At 34.5% G+C, this 23502-nt stretch overlaps 1 protein-coding gene across 1 annotated transcript; it reads left to right on the top strand.

The window, feature by feature from the left end:
* Window positions 1-1832: 1832 nt before the first annotated feature.
* LOC145594669 (uncharacterized) lies at window positions 1833-12017 on the top strand. The gene is made up of 9 exons (XM_081651004.1): window positions 1833-2036; window positions 2229-2334; window positions 3433-3599; window positions 4448-4593; window positions 7870-7961; window positions 8063-8400; window positions 8525-8594; window positions 10473-10535; window positions 11671-12017. Exons 1-9 carry the CDS (start codon window positions 1891-1893, stop codon window positions 11854-11856), a joined length of 1314 nt encoding a protein of 437 aa, XP_081507130.1. The 5' UTR covers window positions 1833-1890; the 3' UTR covers window positions 11857-12017.
* The last annotated feature ends 11485 nt before the right edge of the window (window positions 12018-23502 follow it).

The raw sequence follows: 23502 nt of genomic DNA on the forward strand, positions 1-23502 counted from the left end.
ATTTCAAAACATCATTATTATAAAAGCCCTAAATCAATTGTTCATAAAAACCCTAAAATCATGATTCTCAATAAATTGAAACCCTAGGTTTATAATTCATAAAATATGAAATTTATAACATAAATATAATCTGAAATTTATAATCTTTATACCATTAAAATATAATTTGATACTAAAAATATAATCTTTATACTAAAATCAAAACCTAAAACAATTAAATTAACATTAAGCAAAATAATGAAACAAAGGAGGATGAAAATAAGACTAACCTTTTTGTGTGGGAAATTTTTGGAGATTCATGGGGTATTTATAGGAGAGAATTATTGTAGGGTAAAAAGAAAGATTGGGCCTCATAAAAATAATGGGTCGATTAAGTAAACAAATGGGTTAGGCTTGTGTGATTGGACATAAATTGTAGAATAAAGGTGCATAAAATAATTTGTTCAAATAATTTTCGACCTAGATTAATAATTTGAAACTTTTGAAATTAAATTATGAAAAAAAAACAAATAAATATTATAAATAAAATAAATTTTCATTTATAAAATATTTAAAAATACGGGGGATTACAAAGAAATATAAAGATTGAAAGAAAGTGAGGTAAGAAAGAAAATTAACTTTTTTTTTAAAAAAAAAGGGGGAAAAAGAGGAGAAAGAAAATTTCATATTGAGTAGAAAACAGAGGAGATAGAAAATTAATAGAGGTAAGTAAGAAGAAGAGAGAGAGTTTAGACAAAAAGAGGGAAAAAAACGAATGTTCATCTTTGGATGACTATATGTTCATGTATAGATGCAGTGGTGCAGCTGTAGCGAGAATTTGTGAAGTGAAGAAATGTTGACACTAGGCAACATCGGGCCTATAAACTAGTTATCTATATCAAATGAATCTTTCAAATCAATTTACACCCTGATTTGTAATTAGGGCTTGTTTTGATTTACTAAACTGAGCTGAATTGAACTGATTGGAGTTAAACTAAACTGAACTAAATAGAGTTGAAATGAATGTTTTATGAGAGAAAGAAATTAGGAACTGAATTGAACTGATTGGAGCTGAACTAAATTGAACAGAACTGAAATTAAGCTAAAGAGAACAAGCCCTTAGTTCGTATATGATTGATGTAGCTAGTTATATTAACTGGTTTGACTAGCTGATTGTATAATTAACTGGTTTGACTAGTTGGTTGTGTAAATGTGTTTATTAATTAATTGTTAATTATTATATGTTTTAGTGTATGCAATAACTAAAACGCTAAATGTTCAATAAGCTAATTTAAAAAAAAAAAATTATTTGTTAGCTTTTCTTAAAAAGAGTTTTTTGAGCCTAAAAAGTTATTTCAATAAGCTATTACTAGACACTCAAATTAACTCATTCATTTGGTCAAACCTCTAAATAACTTCAATAAGTAAACACTCTTTACCAAATAAGGCATAGGCCCTAGAAATTTCTATCATATTTCGTATTGAGATAATTATCCAATATACTCGATATGTACAAATATTACTACAAATTTCAATAATAGGGTTGGAGCGATGTTGATACGAGTACAATTTAATACCAAGTAATTGTAATTATAGAAATTCCAATTTTCTCATTTTGAGAAACAATATTTGTTCTTCTAATGATAAAATTGTACATAATTATATGTTATTTTATCTGAAATAATGGTTTTGTTTTTATAATTGTATGTTGTTTCTCTATATGAGAAATTGAGGCACCCTCTTATAACCGGACCATGTATTTTCGGGTACAGTTCGGATTTAGATCGAGTCAATCTATATTCGAGTTCGCCCACTTTCAAGTTTCATTGTTTCAACCCCTTTCAATCCTTTTGGCGTGCGACCTTCCTAGTAGACTAGTAGTAGTACACTTAAAAAGTGTAATTATGCGACATGCTCAAAATCGCCATTGCTAAAAGCCTGAAACCTCAATATTGGGTTCAGGCTCGAAGCTTAAAAATGGCGACTGATGCTGATAACAAAGTCCACCATCATTATGCTCACACTGACCCTTGCAAGGACTTGCGATGGACAGCCAGGTAACCCTTTTCTTCCCAATTTCTAACTAACCCAATTTTATTTGCTGCTCTTTTTTATGAATATGTTGTTGATGTTGCAAAATTAGTTCATATTGTTTGTAAAAATCTGAATTTGTCATCTGGGTCTCATTAATCTTTTGTTAATTTTTGTGGGTTTTGTTGAATCAATAGTTTCCTTGTTTGATTTTGTAGGGAGTGTTACCAGTTTCTGTACTCAAAGCCATGGAAATCAGTAAACGATTATTATTTGGATTTGGTGAATGGGCGTTCTTCTTTGGCAGAGTTATTTGGACACAAGGTTGGTCGTTTATGGTTTAATTTATTTTGCTGGTTATGTATTTGATTCAATTTTTGAACTTGATTGTGATTTGAATTTGATTAAATTTTTGAACTTGATTGTGAAATTTTCGGTCTTGGGGCGACCGTTCTTTACAATATCTTCATGTAGGATGATAGAACTGTGAACTTCTCAAACTTCATATTTTAGGAACGGTGAAATTTGAGTGATTTTAGAAGTGATTCAAATGTGTTTGTGTGTGTGTGTGTTTTGGTTTATAGAGAGCCACTAGGGGCAATAGTGTTGGTGAGATTTGATCATGTATTGGGTTTTGTCCTAGGATCAAATGAAGATGTTTCAAATTTGTCATTGTATAGGGTTCTTGGTGTTGATGTACAATTTGTGAGCATTAATTTGTGTTGAGGAGCTTTGTGTTTGTAAATATTTATGTCATCAACTTAACCATATAACAAAACTATAAGAGTCGAAACTACGAGTCTGAGTTCATTTCACTCACTAACCATTTTCTATATATGTATCATGGCTTATATGGTAGCCACTAGGCAGTAATGTATAGTGGTATTGGATATAAATTTATATTATCATGGCTCATGTCATTGTCCATGTTAATGCTTTAGCTTATTCACCTCGAAATGTCTTTTTTTCCCCCATAAGTTTTTGCTACCATAATCACCACTTTAGAGGTGGTATTGGGTAGTAAATAAAAATTAGTGTAGAAAAACATATGTTTGCGGATGAAGTTTCATTACCATCAACTTCCAAAGTGGTGAAACTTCATCAAACTTCAATACATTATGACTTTTTTGCTCAACTCATGCTATGATAACCTCAAACTTGGCGTTAAATTACTTAAGCACAAGCCTTGTATTCTCATTAGCATTCATTACCATCATTAGCTGGACCTACCACATTAATAAACATAGCTCAAGTTGATTTTTCTTCTGGTGCTAAGACTAAATATTGAATTGTTTTGTTGATTGCACTGATTGTTGATGTCATTTGCTGTAATATGATGATAAGGTTTTAGGCAAGTGTTTCAGAAGTCTCCTAATTATTTTTGCACTCATGTTTAATATATGTTTGTTGAATCATGACCAGGATGTGGATAACATTGTGAAGAGTTCTGATGAATATGCTCCGGAGAATAATTTCCCTGATGATCAGTCTGGACGATGGGCGAGGGTGACTTATAAGATAGTAGTATCCTATCATGGGGAGTACTTTGATGGTTGGCAGAAGCAGCCTGGATTAAACACTGTTCAGGAGTATGTTTCTGTTACTTTGTCAGGACTCTCATAAATATGAATGTGTTGCATTATGTTTATTCACAGATTTTTTTTCTCTATTTCTTCTGGCATTAGATCAGCTCCCTTGGCCTTAAAGAGGCTCTATTATTTGTTAGATTTGTCCTTTCTTCATTTATGTCTCAGACTTCTCATGCATATACTCTTTTTATTCAATCTATCTCAAATTTTAAAGCCTACCTATGTCTCCGGTAACTCTGATATCTAGTTGAGTTCATTTTTGGTGGTATCATTTTTTTTTTCTAGAATACTTGCTTGGTTTTTACTATGGAATTTTCTATGTTCCATAAACAAATATTTTAGGTTGACCAAAGTTTCTCAGAAATTATGAGTTACAAAGGTCCGATTGGGAAAAAAAAGAAGAGAGAAGCAAATTGCATGTAGGAAGAAGTGACTTTAATTTCTAGATGGATTAGATATTGGCATTTCTGTAATGCTTATTTTAACTGAGACCCAGAATGTGTCATTGATGTTGGTTGTTGAATTCTAGATCTCATGTCTAATAAAGTTTGAATACATGGTGAATTTTGGAAATTTGGAATGTGAATATGTGATCCTCTCCTTCAGTTGAGTGTGATATCTAATCATTTCTTACTTCATGCAAATTTTTCGATCTTGAGAATCAGCTCTTCCCTACTTTACATGAGCAGATTGGTTGACTGTTCTCTTTCTCTTTGCATTTAGTTTCAGACTATGTATAAATTAGATTCAAGGACTTTATTTGATAATCTTTTTCGGATAGAATATTTAGCTTCTCTTGTCCAACCCACCTCCTTTCTCATTTAATTACCTTCTCTACTAAAAAACAGACCGGTGGAGAGGTCCATCGGGATATTTGTGGATGAAAGAAAGGCTCAACAGAGGAAAAAAAAGGGTTTACCAGTTGAAGGGATGGTAGTTGTTGCTGGGCGAACTGACAAAGGGGTGACGGCACTTAACCAAGTTTGCTCATTCTGTAAGTTAATTCTTGACATCTCAACCATTCAGTGTTGACTTCCTGCTCACCTGAGTAAAGATTAGGGTAGCTGCATCGATGTACACATTATTCTGTTTTTTGGGCTAATCTTGGGCTATGATTGCTTTCCTCTTGTATCCACTATCTTCATATTGCTATGCACTCACAGTTTATCTTTAGTGTGGTCTTGCTAGGTACTCCCTTATTGTAGTTGTTAACAAGTTCACCCTTGTTATAAAATATGTAGTAATGTAAACAAGCCGAGACTCTTAATAAACAACCGAGGCTCGGGCTCGGGCTCTAGCTCGGTGAAACTTCATTATATTTGATAATAAGCTGAGTTTTAACAATTTTAAAAGCTTGTTCATGAAATGAACTTGAATATGAACATAGATTTACATGTTCACATAAGTTCACGAGCAACTTGATTATTTATGTTCATAAACAAGCTCGTTTAATTATTCCACGTAGAATCCCATACATAAGAAAAGTTCAAAGCTTGATTTGTACAAGTATATGTTACTTGTATTAAGTATTCGTAATTGTTATCAATTAATTAATCAAATAAAGACTTTGTAATTAAAATTTCATAATTATGCTTTATTTGGAACTTTTCAATTGTCAAAAGCACAAAACTTGTATTTATGAAAAGCTTGTATATAAGAAAAGCTACTTTATAATAAAACTTGTTTATGAACATGGCTTGATTTATAAATGTGTCGTTTGCTAGCACTATTAACTCCTAAATGAATCAAGCTTGAATAAAATTATGAGCTTTGTTTGAACTGGCCTAAGCTAAAGTGCTTAGCTCATCTTGCCTCATTTACACCCCTAAAAGTAGGAGGAGAAAAGGCCAAACAACATCAAGAAGCAACTATCACACCTGGGTAGCGGGTATAGATTCCCCTAGGTTCAAAGAGGTCCAAGTTGTGCAACTCTATAGCTAAACATTGAAAGTTCGAAACACATTTGAATGGCTGTTTACAAGAGACAAAGGTATTTATCAATGTTTGATGAAAATTGTGTTTGCCATGCAAGTACTTTTACAATGGTAGGGCTTTTTTTAATTACCTTTTGCGTTCCACAAATATAGCACCATGTTGACAATATGTTGATATAGCATGACTATATTATTCATTACATATAAATCACAATGATAGTCAAAGGAGAGCATGTCAATAGTGTAAAAGTCAACATGGTGCAATATTTTAGAACGGAGGAAGTATATTATCTGCTGTCTTTTGTATCTATAATCTTCGTCACTTGGATAATGATCACTATTGTTTGAATATATTGTGACAATTTGTTCCTTATCGTTTTCTAGTTTCAGACTTTAGTATTGTTTTTCCCTTCTTGCCCTTTATAAGTTTATATGTCTTTGACAAAATATTTGAGAAATTCTGCATTCCAAAGTAACTTTATATAGGAGACAAATTATCATTTTATTCATATTTAGTCATAACCTTGATATTTTGAAAACTGAGTATGGTTACTCATCACTGCATTGCGAGTTCGCGACTACATTGTAAAGCATTGTAGTGAATATTATCCTCATCACTGCATCGCGACCACATTGTAAATGATTGTGGGTTAATTGCGACCATGATAATAGGCCACAACTTCCAGATATCACCCGGATTTCCCGCGAAAGTAGTTCTGAATCCATTACTGCGATTGTGACCACAGCTGGGATTTAAGCCTGCTCCCAAGGGACAAAGGGAGTATCTTATTAAGATTATTGAAGCAAAGTGCTACTTAATTTTGGGGTGCCTGGATAACGCACAAGATAAATGATGTGAGGTTACCAAAATGAGTTCAAGTTAGATGATAATTAGCATAAGAATAAAACTGACTCGCTAAAGTATTAATACTTAAGTCCTTGATGACTGAGATTGAAAGATGTTCTTTGTTTTTGGACTATGTAATTACATACTATCTCCGGTTTTTTGTTATACTTGGATACTGTTGATACTTGATATGTAGATTGAGGAAATTTTGGATAAGTTTGGTGGGTGTAAGAGAGTGAAAATTGAAAAGGTGTAAATTTTGTGTGGTAGGAGGAGTGAGATAGTAAAGGGGGTTTGTCAAAAATGTAATAGAGTAGAAGTAAGTATATTAAAAAATACAAAAAGGACCGGAAGTTGAGTAGCACAAAAAAGGAAGTATTTCTCAACACTCTAGGCACTGCCACAAGGTTGCAGCCACCTTGTAGAATATCTTCTTTGTTTCCACTATATTTATGGCCTACATCTTCTTTGCAGTGGATATTGCTCATTGTTGCTCCATGGTGGCATAAATTTTACTGTGACATCATAATTTTTTTTTTTAAAAAAAAAATGAACAGGAGGTTGGCTAGTCCAAAACCTTTCCTGTAGTTCTGTCAAAAAAAAAAAAAAAAACCTTTCCTGTAGTACTTATTCTTGGGGGCTGGGGTTGGTTATTGGGAGAACATTGTCTGTTTGAGCAATGATTTTTTTTCTTGAAATAATCACTGTAACACTTCTTTCTAAGGTGGTTGGGCTGATCTTTCTGTTGCATCACCGCGAGTATTATGTGTGGCAAAACCGATCATTTTTTTTTTTTTTTTAGGTGAGATTACATGACCAGTAGCTTAATTATCTAGAGTAAGGGAGTGAGAAATTATATTGGTTGATCTAAAGATTCGGATAGGTTTTGTCAAAGATTAATATATTATACACAGTTTTGGTCAATCCTGTTCCGCTTATCAAATACACTTACTGTTGGGTGGTGCAGGATATTTCTGATCTTATATGTAAAAAACATTGCTTGCAGATATTTGCTTCATCTCAATGTTTCTGTGCTTCTTCTGATGATTCCGTGCTGGACAAGATATTCTAGTTTCCCAAAGAAGAGGTGGATACTCCCTCTGTCTCCAAATAAGTTGAACTAAGTTGTGTGGTTGCTTTTAACCCAGTATAAAAAAAAGTATTGTTAAATGTTAATAAAATTGGAAGTAAAAGAAGGTAAAGAGAGAGAAAAAGTAAGAAAAAGTGGGTGTAGAGAAAATACAAGAGAATTTGGGTAGTAGAGAGATTGTAAGAGAAAGTAAGTAGAGTGACAATCATTAAAGAAAAGTGTAGCTTATTTTGGGGGTGTCCAAAGTAGGGATAAATGTAATCTATTGTGGAATGGTGGGAATACTTTTTTATTGTATTATGAAAGTGAGTAACATCAACTATAATCTGCAAATGTGAATAAGTTTCCTATTCTGATTCTTGGCTATGACTTTGATGCATTTCTGTATGGCATGTCCAGATACTTGGCGAAAGGATGTCAGTACTGAGGACATTAAGCATGCCATCAACTTAGCAGCACCCGAGAAACTCCGAGTTGTATCCGTGTCTCAGGTAATACCTTAAAGAAGCTTCTCATGCATGCCCTTTTGTTTGAGAAAAATTAGCTGATTATGACTGTGCATGAATGTGAACCACTCAGTTTATTGTTGAAGGTATCACGTGCTTTTCATCCAAATTTTTGTGCCAAATGGAGGAGATATCTTTACATTTTTCCATTGGGGGAAGGAGATTGCACGGAACAAAGTAGTGAAATAGTAGAGACGGAAATTTTGTGCTCTGAAAAGAGTCAGAGATGTGGAAAAAATAAAATTGATGAAGGTGATTATGAGGAGAATTTCAAGGACCTTTCAACTGAAAAGGAGGAGCTTGATGGGGTAAAGAAACCAACATCCTTCTCTGTCAGAAGAGTTGATCAGCTTTTACATCAATTGGAAGGAAAGTTACTTTCCTATAAAATGTTTGCTCGAGACACCAAAGCTTCAAGAAACACGTAAGTTTCCTTTTCCCTTTTGGCCCCCATTATGTGGCTAGCCTGTGAATCTGTAAATTATGTATGTTAATTAACTAAAACTGCGTTATGAGCCATACTAAGTTCTTCCATTACAATATTTCAGCGGACCCCCGACAGAGTGTTTTGTGTATCATGCTCGAGCAGCTGAAGCTAGAATACCTTGCTCAAATAAGGTTACTAATTTCAATTATATTCTTTGTTTTTGTTATGCGTGGGAGGTTTTATTATTGTATATACCAATGCTAACATGCTCGTATAGAGGCTCTTTCTGCTAATCGTATGCCTGATTTTTAGAACAAGCATCAAATGTTTGCTATTTGTAGTCCTATACTTTGTATGATTTATTTAATCATAACCCATAAACACTTTCTTTTTGGCTTGATGAAATACCACATTCTTTTAATTATTGACAAATTGACTGCCGAAAGATTCTTGGTGCAACAGTGTATGTTTTGGCAGTCCTGATTTGCGTTCTACACACACCTGCAAAGAAATGAAATTGGATGAGTATTGCTGTTGTCATAAGCTGACATAGAATAGGAAAAGGTCAAGTGTTATGATGTAAAAAACAAGAACAAGAAGCTTTTATTAAAAGTTCTGAAAAAGGGGGGGGGGGGGGGGGGGAGGGGGGCGGAAACACCATGGCATAGCTGCATAGGCGTGTCTTTGGTGTTGACAAATGTCAATATGTGACTCCTAAGGAGTAGCGTTTGCATGGTAAATAATTATAGCTCTAAGAATGAGAGACCAGGCTTATAAGTATGTGTGAAATTCAAGGTGAGAGGGGAGTATGGACGCGGGACATTGGAAAAAGTTCATGAAGAGGATTGAATAAAGATGGAGTATGAGGATGGCTGGTAGTTCAAATGTAATAAAGGGAATATTATATATGGAATGATGTGCAACTTTCCAAGTCACTATCCTAGCCCGGTGGTATAGGACTGGCACTTAAATTAGCTGAAAGGGGGGGATCGCCCTTTCACATCCGCTCCTCTAAAACTACCTTTTGCCCAACATGATCACGAACGAAGACAGAAAATAGCGGAAAGGAAACATTGGGAGATTTAATTTTTTTTTCATTACTATGAAATATTGAATGGTAATGGTGGATGAGGAAGATGTGAATATGATCAGGCCTGAAAGTTAATATGTGTTGACTAGTGCCAATATCTCTATCATGAAGTCTGTTAAGAGACAAAATTCTTTGGTGACTGAGCAGTATCTATCTATATTTTCTAATAGGAGGTTTTTATTCCTCCCTCCCTTGAAGAGAGTTCTGGTTAAGGTTGAGGGTGCTTCCTTCGCTTTCATGTTGTGGTTAATAGTCAATGCTCTTCCTACGGTGAGATATGTACTTTGATCGTGAACTTGACATGGAAAGTTGACATTACATTTACATGGGTGCATTTGTAGCTGGTCTGTTTTTGGTAAGATGTATTCCTAAGGTAACTGCCAGAATCACAAGGGGAAATAATAGGAAGTATAGTCAATTCATCTCTGTCCTTGCAGGTTGTTGGCTGTCCTGACTCTCTGGTTATTGCCTGTGGACTGTAATCTTGCCCAAAATACCCATAGGAGGCAAATTGCCTTTGTGAGTGACAACTTAGATCTACTCAAGCTAATGTGTGATTTAACTGGAAAGTTGACAGATGTTGTGGCAAGGAGATGAAATACATTACCTAAAGCAATATTACTCTATAAATTCTCACAGTATCTAACATCTTTATGCATTAACCATAATTATATAATTTGTGAACTTTACCTGTCAGTGTACCTGTTAAAAAAAAAACAAAAAAAGAAAGTGAATATGTAACTATCCCATTTGGTTGGTGTTGGGCATTTGTTATTGCAAAATTAATTATATATTTAACCATAGGTTACCCAGACCTGTACAATCAATTATTGACCTGTATATGATCTACCTGGTCCTTGACATCCATTTAAAAGTTCTAAAACATGTAATACCAAAAATCAAAATACTTTACAAGGATTTATGAGTGTTCCAACATTTTAAATGTCATGTTTCTTATACTATCATTCTTGCTTGACAGGATCATGCAGATGGTATGAACGTAATGTGCATTGAGCTTGTTGCCAACCGTTTCTTAAGAAGGGTAAATACTCGTGATTCTTTATCTTCACTTGGTTTTCATAGTCATCATTTATTTAAATCCCTGAAGCAGCAAAAACGTTCACAATTATTTGTCATATAAAACCCATGATTTTGCAGTATCTTAAATTATTGAGCTGTTTGTGCACCATCTGGTGCAGATGAGAAAACTATTGGGTTCATAGCAAGGATCCAAAAGTTCATAGAAGGACCTTGGATTTGATGATCGTGTCATGAAATGTACTACAAGAAAGATTTATAATTTTTGAGCTGAAAAATCGTTGAGGTTTACATATATCTCATTTCTAAAGCATGGCTAGTTTTCTAATTTCATCCTTCATTACTTTATAAATCTATAAAATCATCCACGCTTGTAACATAGCGTTACCCGTTATTAAAAAAGTGGAGCTCCATAGTACTTTTGTTGGGTGTGGTCATATGGTTCGATGAAAGGAGCTGAAACTAGGATATGAGAATATCTAAATAACACCCTCGCCTAGATAAAGTTTGGAGAAAATTTCCAAATTTCCTTAGTCGTAATGCTTTATGATGATTGTCTTTCCAAATTTCCTTAGTCGTAATGCTTTATGATGATTGTCTTTCCCAAAATACCTTGGAGATTGAGCAGTGGGGAGAGTTTGAGAATGATTTGACTCATAATGAATTTTTGTTAAGTCGTATCATATTCTTAATAATGAAGCCATGAGGGCCTGAAGGGTTACAACTTCGCAACTATTAATTCTGGATGGAGTTTGTTTTTCACTGAATGCTCAAATCTTATCTCATGTTATTGATTCAAAATATGTTTTCTTCAGTATAATTCCAGCACCAAAGATGGTCTTCCTTAACTGCATCAATTGATAATGATGTACATGTTATTCTAGCATTGAAGTAGTTTCTGATGTTTTTATGTGAAGTAATTTCTCTGAATAGAGAAATACCTATTATGAGACGATAAATACACTTGATTATATATGTTCCAATTTCAATGTCCCATGACTCCCATCTTAATGCATGAATTTTCTTTCTTTTTTAAAGGGAAACATGTGTTTGTTCTTCAGTATGAGACAGTTACATTCATCTGGAAATCCCACTTGCTGACACTCTTAACTATTAATCGAGTAATGTGTGTTCTGCAGATGGTTCGTGTTCTTGTTGCAACTGTAGTTAGAGAAGCAGCTGCTGGTTCAGAAGAGGATATTTTACTCAAACTGATGGAAGCTACTTGTAGACGGGCTACTGCCCCTCCTGCACCTCCAGATGGTCTCTGCCTAGTTGATGTTGGGTATTCCGATTTTGATCCACAAAAATGCTTCATATGTTAAGCTATTTCAGTTGTATTGATGATAGCAATTAGTGTAACTCAGTAACTGTGTAACCCCCCTCATATACCCACACTCCTGCCATCAATTGCATATGCTGCTAGTCTGCTACTACATACTTCATTGAAGAGCCATTAATCGAAACCTTGGTACTTTATCTCAATTTAACATAAGAATTTTGTCGCTTTATCTCTTCCAAAGATCTGTCATTTATTTCATCACAACCTGAATTTCCTGACTTTTAGGTAATCTGACATATTTTACTCTCGTTTGACCTTAGAGTGAAGATGTAATATCATTGTCTATATCCTTTGAAAAGGAATTAATGGTATGGTCCAAAACTAGAGGCCGATCATAGACGACTTTAAGGAATTTGTGCGGTTATAGACGACTTTAAGTGCCAAAAATTCACATAAAAAAGTTGAGAATAGCCCAAGTAACTAAAGAGTACATTAATTATCTGAGATATAATTTGGCAAATGATAAGTATGTATTCCAGATGTATTTGATCAACTCAATACAACACCAAAGATTGGAGAAAATTCAAAAGTAAGACCATAAGATAGCGCAGGTAAGTAAGCCTCCAAGCTATATGATACAGCTTCTTGTTCGATCAATTTAACCGGATTCCAGAAACTGCATCCTTGTACAGAGTACAGTGAATCACTTGGACTACAGCAAAAAAAACAAACCTGAAGTAAATAGAGTCTGAAGATGTACTTGATTTGTGGTGCATATGCTCAAAAACTACGCATATTAGGGTGTTGAACAATCACTTTGTTCGTACACTCGAATTATAAATTATAAATGATCCACGGTTCATTTTGAGAATTAACTATCATTGCAATCATATCATGCCAACCAATATGAAAACACAGTTTAACATAACACAAATTCATCTACTCGTATTATATTTTGTCAATATGCGACTATATGAAGCATAACTGCATAAGGCCAATCTTAGGATATAGATTATGATGAAATTCAAGAATGACAAGCTGTCAAAACAAAATAACTTGAAAACAGATCAAAGAGGAGAAAACAAATAAGATATACCATCGAGCAAGTTATGAGAATGGTGTTAAAGAGAGAATGTATAGCGATTGGTGTCAGCAAATTGCGAGTTTGAAGGTACGCCAACCCCATATTACTACCTGCAAATCATAAGGCACTTGAGAATTTTGATGGACGCAAATAAATCATTTTTTTTGCAAGATCAAAGTCTAAGTAAAGAGCTAGAGCAAGGCCACGAGCTAGGCTCGTGACAAGGATGATGCCTACTCACTGCTGGTGAGCACACATACCATATGCATAGACTAGACTAATTCGTATTGAAAAGATTTAATTTCTAAAACAAAAGCTACTCTATCAACATTTTTTTCCCCACAACATCTACACTGCTTGCGCACTGTCATTTGGTCCTAATATGTCTCTTGCATACAAGATAGATTTATAACAGTCGATAAAAATGCAGAATCTTTAGTATATTATTGCGAAAATTAGCAAATACCCGTAATACAATGGCCCCTGAAGGCATCAGGATTTGGATCTCTATGGATCATAGCAAATACAACTGCATTAATCAGCACAGCAACTGGTGTAGGAACCCTGCCGATCAAGAAAAGCAAAACCAAAATTTAATTAATGTACATGAGGAGGAAGTAGCCTTATAACAATGTAAGTCTGTAACATTGAATTAAATTCATATATATGAGGAGGGGGTAGCCTTATAACAAAGTATTTGTGTGCAACACAAAAATGTAGCGACTCTAGGCAAACTTGGACTAACCATTTGGTCAATGAAGCCAAGAAAAAACCGCGATGCAAGACTTCTTCTGCAACTGGACCTATAATACTCATACAGACAAACACACAGAGGGTGCTGCAAATACGTACATAATCAATACACCATAATCCACATACAAGCTCGATCTAGAGTTTATACATGGCAAAATGAAGAACTATTTCTTGTGAAGATATGTACCTGAAATTTGTGTATTGTACTAACACATACCACCATTTGTCACGCGGTTCCTGAAATCAAATATCAAAACTATTGGTGATTAATTGATCATGCATATATACATGGAAATGGCTATATATGTAGCTATTGTGCTCTGAAATCAAATACTTGTAGATCTAATACTAGACATCTCCTTAATTACGGACTACGAGTAATCGAGTATCAAGAGTCCTAACCTCTACAGTCTCTGTTAAGTCTGTTCCTTTGTAGCGTCTAAAGAAAGTCAGAGCATAAAGGCAGCCCAAAGAAATAATAGTCCACAAAAGCCATCCTTTCCGCGGATTGAATGGTTCCTTAAAATCTGAGATAATTAGTGCATACGAATTCTTAATTATTCATTAAATTAAAAGAAGTAAGAGCACTTGTTTTCGACAAACAACCTTGTTCAAGTGTATGTATGTATGTATGGCTTAACGAGAATAGAAATAGGAAGGTACACAAATACGTACCCCAGTAGAAAATGTCCTTAGGTATTGGTTGATACAATCTTGTGACAAAATAAATGACTCCAAACAAAATTGATGCTGCTATGCTGCCATCGATATCAAATGCAATCAAGTGTTACGATTATTACAAAATCCATAGACATTACGACAATAACTTAAGCTTAGGAAGAGAATTACATACCAAGAAGTCACAACTTGAATGATTCCATTTACATTAGGTCCAAGTGTAGCACTGACTTGAAAGTATTCGAAAACTTTTGTTGCTACAATAAACGGTGTACGGGAACTGAAATTGAGAACATAGATAAATACATACTGATTAATCATAGCCTAAAATTAGAATTGAAGTAACTGAAATCAAAATGTTGAAAACCTACGTTGTATCAGCAATGGCCACTGTCAATATAGTTGTAGGCCATGACCACGGTACATTCCAGCCTTTTAGAACATTTAAGTCTTTAAGAACATTCCACTGTTAACAAAAATTGTTACTTCTAGCCAAATTATACAATAATCTTGACGAGAATAATCTTGTAAATTGAATAGATAAAAAGTGGCAACAAGAATTTAATGGAATTTTGCTACACTTAAATAGCTTTAACTTTGTCTAACCACCTAGAACTGATCCCTTAATCTGGATTAGACCAAAGGTGAACCGGGTGAAACACCAAAAAAATAAAATAACTTTAACTTTGTACTCCATAACAATTGAATATTATGGATCTACGGGGTAATATGATATGATCAATTGATCCTGGACTGGCTGAGCTAGGTTTTACAATTTGGGTTCAAAGTGGGTTAAAGACTCCGGACTTTTTTATTTATTGGCTAGCTTAGTCCCGAGTCTTTAAAATAGATTAGTCCCGAGTCTTTATTTATTGGCTAGCTTACAATTCGGGTTCAAAGTGGGTTAAAATAGATCAAACTGGGTAAGCTAGCCAATAAATAAAGAGAAAAAACCCACATAATAAAATAATTTACGGGTCTAATAGTTTGCAAAAAAGTTGACAACTTTTGGGTATGTTCAACCTAAAAATTCATCCCAAGATCACGATTAAAATCAAACAATCACTTCTCTTTTTCATATATAATTGATTTGTTTAACTAAAAAGATGAACTCTCAACAAAAAACAGTGAAATGGGCAAGTAAAAATGTAAAAAAACCTCATATTGCAAATTTGCAATCACCTTCACAATATATACTACCTACCTCCGTTTCGCATTATTTGCAAAAAAGGGGTATTATTTGTGAGATATAAAATATTCCTTTGTTGCAGATAATGCGAAACGGAGGTAGTATTTATATATTATATTGAAACTATGAAATTATTACTATGTACTAGATCCAAAAAAAAAAAAAAAAAAAAAAAATTTGCAATGAACACAAAAATTGAAAGCACAAAGCAAGTTAGCATACAAAAAAGATATACCAGGTCTGGGTCTTGGTCTGTTTTAGTACTCGTATCGTCTTTGTTTTCGGAGGCGGTGCAGAAGCTGTTAGAGCGCATTGAAGAAGCAGATAAACCAACACCAACGTCAAACCTCGGGCGGAAGTAATGCGGTAGTTTTGTAGGAGGATTAAGGTTGTGGTAATGTGATAAGATAGTGTTGGAATAATTGACACTATATTTTGATGATGAAGGATTAAGGCCTGAAGTAGTGGCAGTGCTAGTCATTCGAGTGGACGCCATGAGTGTGCGCCTAAGAGTGGAGAAACGAGGAGATAAAAAATAATTCGGCATTTTTGATTTTCAAATATTATGCTTTTAACAATCAAGTTGAGCTGCTGCAGTTGTATTACAATGTACTACTAAGCTTGTAGTAGGTGAAGGAGTGCTAGAGCACTGGGGTGAGTCATAATAGTGACAAGCCTAGAGTACTGTTTACTTGGCTTTTCATCATTTTGGAATGCAAGGGGATTGTAAACGAGATTTTACGCTTTCTTAGGGCATGTTCTCTTACGTCGAAACTCAGTTTAGTTCAGTTTAGCTCTTAATTTCCGTCTCTTATAAAATATTCATTTCAATTCAGTCGATGAGAACAGGCCCTTACTTTCCCTTTTTTTTTTTTTTTTTTTTTCTAAATGAGGATTTTTGCTTTTTTTTTTTTGGTTAAAAAAACATAAAAATTAAATCCTAGTTTCTCTTTTGATTAGTGTCTCAGTTTGTGTGTCCGAAAATCATCTCCGTTTGAATGTTGTAAAATTGTTTGGTTAACATTTTTTTTTTGAAAGAATAACATTTTTGAAATTTGGGAGTTATTTTGGTCTCGAGGGTCTAGTTTGAGTTCAAATTGCGGAAAATTCAGGTTCATCTTTATGATTTACAGAATTCGCAAATCATAAGGGGTTCATCGTCATTTCACTCTAATTAATGAGGGACTAAGTTGTAATTTTGGCCTGGCTTACCTGTTTTACATACCACCTGGCAACCTCCTTCAAACACGTCACGCATGCCATGTTGGCCACCCCGTTACATAGTACTGTACTCACCGTATACAACCTAAGGCCCCGTTATTTCCAGATCTTGTTGTTCATCGGCTTAGGGTTTACGCTTCATTTCCCCCCAAATTTTTCAGTTTTGTTTTTGAGTTCCGCCTTCTACACATTACCACTTCGTTATTCTGTAACTTCATCGGACTACTGTCATCTATACGAGCAATCTTCATCCTTAACCATATAATCTAAGTTGCAGAGGTGAGTCGTATGTGTACCTTCACTGTATGCATGTTTGTCGTATCTTTCAATTCATTAGTCCTGATTTCTATTGATTTTTGGGAATATATGTCCAGGTAATCATGTTCAATACACAGTTGGGTAAGAGGTGGCGTCCGGAGAACGAGCGTGCCGATTACAATCTTGTTTGCGAAGAGGACAGTGACATACACTCAGATTCTGAACAACAAAAGGTCAGATTTTGTTTTACTCATCATGTCTTATGTCTCTGACTTTGGATGTTATGTGGTATCAATGTTTTGTGTATCCGAAATTGCAAAACAAGACTCAGTGACAACTCAATTTTGGAGATAAATTGGAACTTAATTATCGATTTATACATTAATAACGACCCACTATACTTCTTGGCTAATCGATGTAGTGTTCAGCATATTGCCATTGAATTACCAATTTATATTCAATATGCTTATATATGCCCTGTTATTGCAGCCATCACCTATTCGAATGTCGATGAAAACTGTAGACATATACCCTGCATTGTTTAAGGTGGTGTATGCTCAACATTCCGCAATATTCGTTTGTGTTTTTTTTTTCAATGGTGGTGTTTGGTGCAATTTCATAGTTGTTAAATTAATTGCCTTATGTATTACATAGGATAATTCTTTAAGTGTCGGTGGATTTGTGAAGGATAGAGGGCAAGTGATACATCAATACTCCATTTCTATTCGGAGGGTGAGTTGTTGTTCCAAGAACAGACCCTATACTTTGATCTTATTCATATAAATGCTCTTCTCATGCTGCTTGATTGATAAAATGTTACAATTATGTGTAGCCTCCCAGTATGAACTGTCGGGTTGAGTCCTTTGGAAGGATATGCCAAAAATTTGATGAGAGGAGAACAAGATGGGTATGTGAGATGGGATTTGGGGGATTACTCCACTTTGCTTCCCATCACATGCACTTACCTCGACAATTAGCGTATTGGCTAATGACCCGGATTGAACCAATTAATAAATTGTTTATTGGGTTAGATGGGCGTGTTTTCCCCATATCCAAGAACCAGGTCCGATGGATTTTAGGAATACCATCTGGCACAAAGACGGTGCCCTCAACTAAGCATATGTCTGATGACGTTCGTGGGAAGGTCCAAAACTTGATATTAAAATATGGAAGGGCTTGGGAGACAAAGCCATCTACACCCTTTGGTAGGACATACACTTCTGTTGGCATTCCTGTAACGGTGGAAATGATGGATAAGTTAGAGGGTCATTTTGAAGAGGATCAAGCAGAAGAATTTAAGACCTTGTTCCTAATAATTGCACTCCAAATGGTGTTATGCCCAACTCAATCTTCTAGACTCGCTCATGACTTGTTACCTGCAATAAGTTGTGCGATGGATTGTGCCGAATATGATTGGTGTGAGTTGGTTCTTACAAAATTGATGGACAATGTGTCAAGTTTTGCAAGAAGGTTTTATGCAAATGGATTTGCAGGAGGTTGTGGTGGTTGCTCAATATTTGTTGTGGTAAGTAAACAATCTTGGAATAGAGTTGTTATATAAAACCGATCAACTGTACTCTATGTGGGCATTTAATTTGTTTTTGATACAGATTTTCTACCTTGACCGACTCGATTTGGAACCTATGCACTGGGAAACATTCCCAAGACTTAGAGCCTGGGACATGAAGCAGATTGGAATTGTTGGGAAGCTTGATCGGTATAGTTCCGGTGACTATGGGAAATTAGGGGTAAGTATTTTCTTAGAAAATGCGGCAGTGTATGGTAGACTGCTTTATGTTGTCAACAATAACATGTTGTGAACTTATGATAGTTGTTAGATGTTGCGTATGGTGAAAGACACCCTAGACAAGCACGGGACAGTTCAGCACCGCCGGGATGTCCAATGTACACTGTGAGTAATTTTTAACGTGATTATTCGGTAGCCAGCATCAAATTTTTTTACTGTAATGGGATTAAGTGTGCCTAATGTTATTTCTTAACTTGCTGTTGTAGGACGTGTCCAAACTTGTAGGCTGTACCAGAAACAGAAGAAGGCGTAGTGACTTGATATCCACACGTGGTATTGGGCATCATTCACCAACAAAAATACTTTCATCTGAGGTCGATGAAGAGTCAACCAATTCGAATGACATCTAATTTGGTGTACAATTACGATGTTGATTATGCACCATGTAATACGCATTACCATAGACGTTTATTCTATGTAATGGAATACACAGTATCATTGATACGCAATCTTATTCAATGAAAGGCATTAGTTGTGGAACTTGACAACAGGAAGTCCACAATGTTGATAAACAGAATCATTGGGCCACACTGTGGTCGTTTTATTTCATTAAAGGGGGCTTAATTTTTGGCATAATACCCTCACATTGTAAATCATATCAATATGAGTTGTATGGAACCTAATAAGTAATAACTAATAAGAAATAAGTAATTTGTATTTTGTACTATGTTACAATTTGATTGAGCATTATAAGTCTGGCTAACTAGTACATAGATAAATATTGAATGACCCCTTTTTGGCCCAAAACTCGAATAGTACAATTAGTGTGGGCCTATTGTATCTCGGACCAATATTATAAGATGTAGTACTCCAATTTGATAACTGCTTCCCTTGTTCAATGTATTAATTTTTGTTTTCCTGATACACCCACACAAGTTTTAAGCTCATACGAAATTAGTACTATTTAGGAAATGTGATTAGTGTGAGTATGAGGTAATTGTGTTTTAATTGTTAAAAAAAAAAAAAAAACAAAACAACAAAGTTATTTGTGTCTTTAATTCTTTATCCATCCATCTTTTACACTTGGGGAATAGGTGGTTTAGTCGTGTAGAGATGGAGTGAAATGTATGTCTAAGCTTCCATGTGAAGCTAGCAATGCATGGTGCATTAACCATCCACATCATAACTAGATCACATTTTTTTTTTTAAGTGTTACAGGTGTATGTGTCTTTGTGTCTTTAATGTCTTCCACAAAGTTTGTGTGGCTCGTCAAGTTGTTACATGTTGAAGTGTTTTGCAATTTTTTATATTTGGAAAATAAATGACATGGTTTACAGAAACACAAGTCAAGTTAATTTATCGGGATTTAGCTTCTTTCACACCAATAAATCACCCAAACCTGTTCCACGATTATATGTTACAATATTTTAAAAGAAAATTTTTTAAAAAATATAAAAATAAATAATAAATATTTAATATTAATATCAACAATTCGAGTACTAGTATATCAAGTTAGGATGAAATAGTGTGTTAAAAAAAAAAACCGTTAGGATGAAATATTAGGGTTGGTATAGAAATCACAATGGAATATTAGCTTCTTTCATACTCATTAATTAATTAGGGTAATGACTTTCATCGAATCCTTGACCAAGATGTACTAAACTTTAAACTTGGAGTTTTATTGTTTAATGTGCTATGAATTTACGTTAACACTCTGAAAAGTAATGTTTCATCTCGCACTTAGTAGTAAAGAAGGGTTGTGCTTCTACGTACATATTAATGAGATGGAATATGTAAAATTAATGTCTTTTCTTTTATTGCTTGGATAGATGACTTTGTCATTTTAACAATAAGATACAATAGGGTTTAGCCGTATATGGTTGACTATAGTCATAAGCGACGACACCAATGATACTATTATTTTATTTTGGATAATCAACGCAATACTACCTTTATTTTAATTTGGCCATTCAGATCTTATTTGAATTCCGAAATAGTAAATTGGGTTATTGTTATCTTCCGGTCGTTTCGGTTACACCAAATTACAGTCTCACCCCTTACAGGTGGAGTCTATTAGCACCATAGCTTAAACAATTTCAATGTTTTCAGTCTGTGAACACCCGCTTGTGGCATGTGTGCTTCAATCATTTCAGTTAAGCGACAAAAAGTTGCATTCACTTTAATTTTGACGTTACAATTCTTAAGTATAAAAATATTGAGCTCGGTGACCACTATGTTTAGTTCTAAGCCTCTAAGGTCATTGTAGTTCACGTCAGCTCCAATCAGTGTAGTTCAGCTGACTTCAATCAATTTGCATAGTTCCATTGCTTACTTTATTGGTGGATTATAAAACGTTTACATATTCACTTTGGATTGGCATACCATTGTGAGCGCGTAATATGCTTTTTTCTTGTTCCGATTTTCCGAATTGAAATTCTCGCTGGAATAATAACAATAACAATATAGAATTAAAAATAACACTACGAAATCAACAGTAACAATATATTTATCAAAAATAATTGTAAACACAAAAACAACAAAATTACTTGGCATGGACTATACCTGTTAGTGGGATACAATTACTCCTTATATTTGGTATATTTTAACTCTAATTCTATCTTGTGCGATTTTTACGTACACATGTTGCATACCATTAATTTTGTTGTCAATAGTACATGACCACGTGGCCATTGAATTTAGGGGAGTCTTCTCCCGCAAGTAATCTAATTGCTGTTGCAAACTTGCAATTACCAGAGTAGGGCTATCAAGTTTCTACGAACATCTTTCTATATAAAGAGGGTGGTATGTTGGAATTCTTTCACTCAGCAATCAACTTCCTAGTCTTTACCCTTCCCTCAATTCCAGACTTGTATCTGTTTCTCTCCTTCAATGGCTAGGCGCGCACGCACTAAGGCTGGTACGCTTGCATTCTTGTTTTCTACACCACCTTCCGGGCTTCAGTCCGAGATGGATTTCACTTCCTTTGAGTATTTGCTCAAAGACGATGCCAACCCAAACACCTTCACTGTCATTTCTCGAGAGACTATAGCCTTCTTAATACTCAATCCATCTAGCCCTAACCACAACCACCTAAACAAATTATTGATGCGTAAGGGGGTAGATGGTGTGATACGTCCAGCTCATCTCCCAAACTACAATGACATTTACCCCTTAAGGCCAGAATATCATGTTTTCCTTAGGTGGTGCCTAGGTGAGTCTTTTAACCCCCAGAACTTAACACCATCCCTACATGTCCTTGATCCAAGGTCTGTTCTCAACATCACTGCTCGTGTAATGAAATTAGACAACTTTGGAGTCCGCTTATGTATGGGGACATACACTGATGGATTTCAAGTAATTAAGCTACCTCCGTCACCACACGTTTTGCATGTTTGGGTATCTTATGATAACCACACTGACATCATACCCGGATACCATCATGTTGATGTTACCCCATTTTATGGTGCAAGAGCCGCATCTCTTGTTAACCCACCTTGTCTGCCCATTCCAAAGGGAACTACTATCTGTTGCTGGAATGTTAGAGGTCTTGGTAGACCTTCTTTTGCTTCGCACTTCCAGCAACTTTTTGATATCCATAACCCAGGTATTGTTGTGATGCTAGAGGTCAGGCAAAGTATTGAAAATGTGCAGGTTATTGTTGCATCCCTTCCAGGTAGATACAGCTGTGTTTTTTCTCCTCCCACTGGCCTATCTGGTGGAGTAGTTATACTTTGGAGGAATGATATCATCGCTATGGAACAAAGGATTGTCAATTCCGACCATGTCAAGGTGGACATGTATTTCAAGGTATGCTACTTATCATGTATACTTGTATGTTATATCGAATACACTAATTTTTTTTAAAGTAATATATACTTATTACTTAAAGAAATATTTTTGATTGACACATATATACTTAAATGTGTGTGTGTATATATATATATATATATATATATATATATATATATATATATATATATATATATATATATATATATATATATATATATATATATATATATATATATATATATATATATATATATATATATGTTTTTGGAACACATATTTTAATTTTTTCGTTAACTATATTGTTCCCAAAGGTTTTTAGTTTCTGTAACTTATTGTTACTTGCAATTAAAATTGTATTGATGCAGGGGTATCCAATAGCTAGCCGTCCTGTGTTCTAATTGTGAGGGAGCAAACAAGCAAGTCGAGCATGCATGCATGGTGTCAGATCGAAGTTCAGCCAAGAGTTTCTTTACTACCAATTAAAAATAAAGCTATATGCTATAAGTTTAGAAGTTAAGTCAATTACCTTATTAAGTGTTTAATGTTTTAGTTGATGCTACTCTTATGTCTTTAGTATGAAATAGACTCAGTTGGAAAAATGTTAGTTAAAACAATATGTGATGTACTCTTCACTTTGAATGTCTATAAGGAAGTTATTATAAAGCTATGAAGTATTGAAAGTTATAAGGTTTAAATTGTATTTCCTTTCATTTGTAATTTGGTCATTTTTTTTTAACACCAAAAAAAAAAAAAAAAAGAACTTTTAATTAAAAAAAAAAACCAAAATAACTTATCAATATTAACCATATTGTATTCCTTTCAACTCTTGTTTATATGATTGAAGGACTAGATAACCATTATAACCTTCTAGGCTTCTTAGACTACAACTTTAAATAGTTCAACAAATGTCACAAAAGTATAGATCTAAGAGACAAAGATGTACATTGCAGCACTTATTTTCTCAGCT

The sequence above is a fragment of the Chenopodium album genome, chromosome 19 (assembly GCF_948465745.1).
Source record: "Chenopodium album chromosome 19, dcCheAlbu1.1, whole genome shotgun sequence".
Classification (NCBI taxonomy): Eukaryota; Viridiplantae; Streptophyta; class Magnoliopsida; order Caryophyllales; family Amaranthaceae; genus Chenopodium; species Chenopodium album.

Excerpts from the sequence above, each read along its gene's own strand:
- LOC145594669 (XM_081651004.1), top strand. The coding sequence starts at position 1,891 with ATGCTCAAAATCGCCATTGCTAAAAGCCTGAAACCTCAATATTGGGTT. Across the intron at positions 3,600-4,447 it reads GGATTAAACACTGTTCAGGA|ACCGGTGGAGAGGTCCATCG; the intron begins GTATGTTTCTGT and ends ACTAAAAAACAG. Across the intron at positions 8,595-10,472 it reads GAATACCTTGCTCAAATAAG|GATCATGCAGATGGTATGAA; the intron begins GTTACTAATTTC and ends CTTGCTTGACAG.